Source organism: Aplysia californica, unplaced genomic scaffold (genome assembly GCF_000002075.1).
Source record: "Aplysia californica isolate F4 #8 unplaced genomic scaffold, AplCal3.0 scaffold01150, whole genome shotgun sequence".
NCBI lineage: Eukaryota > Metazoa > Mollusca > Gastropoda > Aplysiida > Aplysiidae > Aplysia > Aplysia californica.
Genome location: NW_004798420.1, coordinates 37,543 through 45,042, shown reverse-complemented (window position 1 = coordinate 45,042; position 7,500 = coordinate 37,543). Strand labels below are relative to the sequence as shown.

Below are 7,500 nucleotides of genomic sequence, written 5' to 3'. Positions count from 1 at the left end.
GACAGAAAATATGAGTCATTATAAATTCAAATGTTCATTTAGCAAAAGCACTTTTTGTGGCAAAAACAAAGGTGATGATAAGGTCATCACTGAATTCAAGGAAATCGCTACCGATCGGTCTTTTGAAACTGTGGCTTCATAAACACAACTTTGGCATGAAGAGCAATAAGTGTAAAACAAATTCGTTTCCTTTTTAGTAAAGAAGTACAGTAAAAGTGAACTTTGTAAACCAGTCAGTGCCCAGTCAGATAAAAGAAAAAAAAATCTTCTGATACAAAGCCAAAGTATAGCATGTTTGGTATTGATCTTTTTTCATTTTATTATCTAGAATACAAAAATGCATGTAGGCCTATATCATTTCCCATTATAATGACTATTCCTTCTACTGTTTAGTCAGCATTGAACCTTTCTTGTCACAAAGTGCTCTCAAGTTCAAATAACATTTATAATAGTTCATGTCTGCCCAAATATAATCCATTGATAAGAAAGTCAACTATAGGCTTTTTATCAGCAACGCGAACATATCTACCATTTAAAAAAAAGAGTATATACAAAATCTATAACACTTATCACCATTCTTGATATTAAGAGATGAAAATATATGTGATATGCAGTTAGTGTGTCATTCTAAAGGGTAAAAATAGGGAGGTTGCTGAAACTAGCCCTTGAAAAATGGGCATTGAAAAAAAAACCCCAAACAATAACGTTAATGTGCTTGTGTAAATTGCATAGATAAATTATTTACATGTGTGGAATAAGGTTTGAGTACATTGTGAAAACAATGTTCTCACCACTCTTTTTTAATTTCAAGACTGGTATTACTGCATGAGTCTTACTATCAGTCCCATTGCAGAAAATTTAAAAAAAATGTATAATATGTATCAAGTTGAAAAGTCACTTTACTTTGTGGTCATGCATTGCGTAGGCTTTTCTCATATTTCACAACAAACATTTTGAAACTTGGATACAACATTATAAAAATAAAAGAAATACCTTTTTAGTGTCTTCTTATATTTACAGCTTTTCATAAAACATTAGTAATAAAAATGTACTGTATGCATAGCAAATAAGAGACAGTTGCACAAGTGAGTCTTCACCTTGAAGGAAATAGTCTGATTACTGATGCTGCCAAGTTGTCCTCTTACAGAAAAGGAATATTGGAGTGAGTGAGAGAGAGAGAGAGAGAGAGAGAGAGAGAGAGAGAGAGAGAGAGAGAGAGAGAGAGAGAGAGAGAGAGAGACAGAGACAGAGAGACAGAGAGAGAGGGAGAGAGGGAGAGAGGGAGAGAGAGAGAGAGAGAGAGAGAGAGAGAGAGAGAGAGAGAGAGAGAGAGAGAGAGAGAGAGAGAGAGAGATGATAAGCCAATATTCTCAAGACTGACTGATGCAATGAAATTTTCAGAAGAAATTTAAGTTGCTTGAAAATTATCAACCACCAAGAAAGAGGCGGTTTTGAGCTTAGACACAGGCAGGGTACGTTAATTCAAGAATTCCCTTGTAATCTTTATATAAGATTGAGGCTTTTACAAAATCAGAAAAACAATTTTAGAAGTAGGCCTACATGTATGTACTTCAGTAGGCCTCCACGTGAAGAAAAATTACTACCTAAATTTATCCCTGTGAAATTTAGCCTGCTCAAGTGCATTCATACCATCAAAGCATTTGATGATGCAATTATACATAGCAATAACTTACAATCAGATCATTAAAAGCGTGCCACTGCTTCACTACTTATCTACACAGCACAATACAATGTTTTAACAAGTCTTGATAAAGAACACTTCTGACCACCTGTTTGAAAGTTGCTCACCCAACATGTTGCTTGTGAACCCCCTCCTGTTCCCCAGCCACTGAGTACACCTAGTTAAGTATCTTTTTGTAACATGCCCTAGATCTATATTCAGTTTTGCTTTGAAAAATGTTGTTTTTAAAGCACAAAAAAGTAAACATCTTTGCTCCTCTCAACTACATCAATATTCTTTGATCTCATAAAGAATTTTCATATCATGATAGGGACAGGCTTTTAGTCTTTTGGACTTGACTGACCGCATCTTTTGTGCAAAAGGGGTGATGATAAAACTACAGATTTAAAGAAAACAACTGGATTTTAAAAGCTGTATGGTAGGTTTTTTGTTTGTTTGTTTTTTGTTTAGAGAGGAGGAGGTGTAGGCCTATATGTAGATCATGCTCTGATAAAAGTGAATAGATATTTGTAAGGAAAAATATTGTGCTGCAAGGTCTGGACAGAATATTACCATAAATGTGTAACTGGTTAGGACAATTGAAAATACAGTATTGTTAGGAAATTTGCTGGAATTGGACACACTTGTGTACAGTTCATAATAACTTTATTTTCACAAATATTCTGGTATCAAAATATGACGCGTAACTGGGTTCAAAAGTGACCAAAGTTGGATAAGAGATGATAAGAGGAAAAAAATATTTTGAATTTTTACAGAAAGAAAACAGGCCTAGTATATGACAACAATAAGAACAGTTAACACAGAATCTATGAAATTTTTCTATTTACAAAAGAGAGTTCTTCAGAGCTTGTCCTGCTTACATTCACATAATGTATGCTTATATGTGCAGACAAAAATACATCAAAATAAACACATGCACAGATTTTCCTTAACATATACACATGGACAGAGTTACAAGCTAGTAGAATCGAATCTACTGATGTGAATATTCACGAACCTTCAGAAACATAGCACCCAAAAGAGGTATATATATAGGTCCATCATTCAATTATGCACACTCATAATTGGTTGTTATTATGAATCTTTCTCTGGTTAAACATTTTCAGCAAAACAAAAACAAAGAATTAAAAATTCAAAGGTTATACATAGTAGAGAAGCGTATTGAAAAAATGAAAGCCTGTTTGCAGAAAAAGCAAGGCATTTATCATTATATGCTCCATCCTCCTCGTCAACTTATATTTAGACTTGTTTTATACAAAAATATTTGTAACCACTATTTTAAAAACCTATTTTGTTCCAACTATATTGTAGAAATATTTGTTTCCTTCTCTCACCATCACAGGTGGAAAAGAGGGAGAAGTTGGTACGGGGGGGGGGAGGGAGCTATTGTGAATAGTGTGATGCTATCTAATAGTTTTGATTTAAAGCTCAACAAGGCATAGAATAACAGCACTCTCAAATGGGGTGCAAAAACTAAAATCAGAACCCATTTTTCAAAATGAACATTGCCACTGAGGTTGGAAGATTAGAACAGAGTGGGTTTGGGAATGACTTAGTCACTAATGTACACAATGGATTTGTTGTAGGGTAACGGCATCAGTGAGAGGCCTGTCAAATCTGATGAAAAACACTCCTATTTATTGTGATGTGAAACACCTGTAGGGCTCAGAACCAGGTTACAGATATGTATGCTACACTTCAAAAGACAATGTGTACCACACACAACAAAAAACATTATTGTTCAAGATGTGGCTCATTTCATCAAAACAAATAGAGTAATTATAAAATCAAAGAAATATAAATGGCAAGAGAGGTCAACTTGCATGTTAGAAAGAACATATGACATGTAGTAGTTTTGATGTAGTCTTTGAAAATATGCTGGAAGAAAAATTACATGGAAAAGATTGCTTCTATCTCTCAGAGTAGTTTCTCAATCGGCATCTTTGAAGCAAGAAAATCAACTAACTCATTTGTACCTTTCACATGGTCAGTAAATATTAAAAATAGGGATCCTAACATTTATTGCAACAATGACGATGTGTAAACAGGATTTTTAACAATCCATTTAGATAAAAATCTCAAGGAATTTTTTTTCTCACAAATTAGGCAATAATGTGTAAAACAAAAAAATATACATCTACGATCAATGGAAATCATCACTTTTTTAAAAAGAAAAGCATATCAACTTTCTATAAATGACATGCAAAACTCATACTTCCATGATAAAATGGAATAAGGACACTTTTGGAGTGATAAATTTGTAACATTTAAAACCCAACAAAAATTCTTTTGTGTTTCAGCAATCGTTCTGAAATGTGGGGTTCTCCATGTGCAGATGTTTTTGACTTGCCCGAACAGATCTTTTGAGGTGAGCAATGTCTTCTTGGTCATCATCACTAGATAATTCCACATCTTCATCTTCATCATTTTCTTGACGAGTTTCCTCTCCACGGATAGAAACATTTTCTTCTCCATTCATGCTGGTAGAAGAGGTTGTTACTTGATCTATAATCAATGATGATTGCAAAATTCTCTGAGACCTGGGAGGAGGCACTATTTCATCGGGGTCACTCAGTTGCTGTGGAGGGGTGTCTTCATTGACTCCAGGGTTTGTTTGAGCATCAGGATCACTGGAAGAAACTTCATCGGTTTGAGCTGAGCTCAGATCAACATGAAGGCTGTTGTCATAGGGGCTGCCATCTGATAAAAGAATACCCAAAAAGTGTGAAAGTGTGAGGGAAAGACTCTGTTACTGTAAAAAAAAAAAAAAAAGCAGAAGTAATTCCTTAAGTAGAAAAAGTATGTTCTATAGACGATTTTGAATTTTCAATCTTTTTGAATAAATCCTATACCATTACAACTGTCCCATTTTTTTCTTCACACATTACAAAGCCAGTAGCTTCTTCACATCTTTTGATTTCATTATTTACTTCCATACATAACAAAAAAAGGCTAATGAGAAAAAGACTTTACATACACATACTTTCACATCTCTTCCTCGAATACTTACCAGAGACAAACTGTAAGTTTATGGCCATTTCATCAAGATCTTGGTAATCATCCTCTTCATTGTTGTCATATATTGCCTCTCTCTGTCTCTGGGATTCATTCCGTAGTCTTTCAAAATCTGAATAAGGATTCTCTTCTGCTTTTTCCCTGCCAGAAGCCCTTTTAAGTTCAGTAGCAGATGGGCTCGTTTTCTTTTCATCTGGAGCTCTGGCAAACAAAAACACAAGAGAAAGACAAGATATGAGCATGTTAAGAGAACCAGTACATGCATAGTCCAAAATGCACATTCCGCAAAAATTGCATTGTTCACTTTTTGCACTGTGTTTTAACAACTCATTTTTTTTTTTAAACCAAGAGATGTGCACTTTTCAGGAAGATGTAGACAGGACAGACAGTAAATATTCATGTTACATACTCTTCAGTATGGAAAATGATAACTCACACTTATAAAGATATTGCTCTCTGCAAACAATGCTAGCAGTCTGTAGAGATTGGGAAAAGAAAATCAAATCTTGACTGTCTTTAATTGTCATGACAGTATTTGATTCTGTCTTGCCAATGCTAGAATTGATAAGACTATTGTTCCGCTGAAAATAACCCCCCCCCCCCAGCAAACTCCACTTAGAGGTCTCCTGATCATTAAAAAAAAAAACACTTGAAAAAAATATTCTTTTCATGCACTGTACCAGTCACTACAGTGTTCCTATTATTCTTACATTTTTCCTCCAACTGCTCCTTGACTTTCATCTACATTCTCAAAACTTGGCTTCACTATGTCATCATTCTCTGTTGGGACTGCAGGAAGGGTCTGGAAATGAAGAGAAAAATTAATTCCTAAGGCATCTATTTCTTCATCAATAAATCCATCCACTTTCACATTCATCCATACTTCTGTCTATTCTTCAACAATTCGTCTATAGTTCATCCATCCATCCAAGTATTCTTAATAATTCTGTGTGTTTGTATTCTAAAAGTCCATCTGCATTTATCAGCCTCTTCACCACTTTGGCTGTCACATGTAAATCACTAGTGTAGGCTACTGACCTTTCATGTAAAAACTAAAGCATAACCACACACACCCACTCGTAAAGTTATGAACAAACATTAAACAATAAGAAGCAAAAGTTATCTAAAAAAACACTGCGAAGAAAAATAAGCTTGGAAAAGATCGACAATGTTTTATTTTTAATGTGATTCCGCTGGCGCGTAAAAATTATAATATCATTTCTTTATTTAGGGCACCATACCTTGATGTTCCACTTGTGTTTTTACGTTGTTCTTGACGTCACACATTTTCTCAAGGTAACAACCACAGGTACTACTACTACTAATAAATAGCATTTGTATAGCACATAACCCTGCTCTACAGCAAGCTCTATGCACTTTACACTATACTATTACCCCAGCAGACCATAGAACACACAGACACATTCTCAGCTTCCCGGGAAGCATACAGTCCAAGCAACTGATTAAGCACTCAAACACTAACAAACTGACAAGATCTTTCGCTGTTTATAGCTGGGTACCCATTCCCACCTAGGCGAAGAGGGGAAAATTCGTGTAAAGTGCCCTTCCCCAGAACACAACGTCAGGTCCCTGACAAGACTCGAACCTATGACCTTACAGTTGCGAGTCCGAGAGCCTAACCACTAGGCCACCAATGCCACTAGTACATCAGCTTGTTAGATTGAATATTTGAGTAAATCATGGTCATTTAGTGCGAAGAAAAAGCAAGACAATCAGATAGAAAGAACAAAGAGAAGGGAAGGAAGTAGGACATGACAGTGGCATCCTCCAATCACCTGCTAGTATGTCTAAAAGCATTGAGAGTGGGAGTTGGGAAACAGGCATAAAAAGGAAGATTCTTTAATGAGATGGTTCTCATAAAAAAACAAAAAAATCCCTTTATTTTGTTCATACAAGTCTTACCCTGGCCTGTCTCTCAGCTTCTATGTTACTTTCATTTGCCTCAATATACAGTGCATTGTCAAATGCCATCTCATCATTTGAGAATACGACCACTGCATTCTGCATGGGGAAGTCATGTGCCTTTTTTCTGGGAAAGACACACCATCAATGTAAACACTGAAATACATTGTAATTAGCTAAATGTTGTAGAAGCATGTACACACTGTCAGAATTGTTAACAAATAGTGTTCGTTATAATACAACAGAGCACAAACAAAGGAGATAATGCACTAATGCTGCTAATGTGTTAGTTTTTATTATCACACTTTGGTAAAACACCAGCCTCTATGGTTTAGCAGTTATATAGGTGCTTTCACTATTGCACTGAGGGGAGAATTCTTATCCTGCATCTTGGTCTATGTTAAATATAGGTTTATATATATATATAAATAAATATATATATATATATTAAATGAGTCTTAAACCCAGGCTACTGTAGCCTTATACTCTGCTTCTGAGAGTATTTTCTGATTCCTTACTATAGTCTCAGAAGATCTTTTTACAAGCAGAAAAGCACACTACATTTCCAGAAAACACATATTATATAACTTCCTGGTCTTCAGACGATATATTGCTCTGAAGTTCTTATCATATTAAGGTCTTACCTTCTCCTACGCACAAACAGCAAAAGTAACAGCAAGAGAACCAGCAGCAGACCCGCCCCAATGATGCCCAAGTACCACATCTTGAACTCATGTTTCTCTTTCTGTTGATTGGACAACAGGAAGATCACGAGGTACAATTAACAACAGTTACAGGGATGCGTGGTGATGATGATGATGATGATGATGATGATGATGATGATGATGATGATGATGATG

General features: G+C 35.5%; 1 protein-coding gene across 2 annotated transcripts in view; it reads right to left on the bottom strand.

Moving 5' to 3' along the window:
- Positions 1 to 3,996: 3,996 nt before the first annotated feature.
- The window catches only part of LOC101854611 (protocadherin Fat 1), a gene marked incomplete at its 5' end in the record, with an annotated part of 26,567 nt that continues 23,063 nt past the window's right edge, over positions 3,997 to 7,500 (bottom strand). For both annotated transcript variants that reach the window (XM_013090130.1, XM_005111923.2), the window contains 5 exon segments: positions 3,997 to 4,402; positions 4,713 to 4,918; positions 5,428 to 5,519; positions 6,641 to 6,767; positions 7,285 to 7,385. In XM_013090130.1, coding sequence (XP_012945584.1) covers positions 3,999 to 4,402; positions 4,713 to 4,918; positions 5,428 to 5,519; positions 6,641 to 6,767; positions 7,285 to 7,385 — 930 coding nt within the window.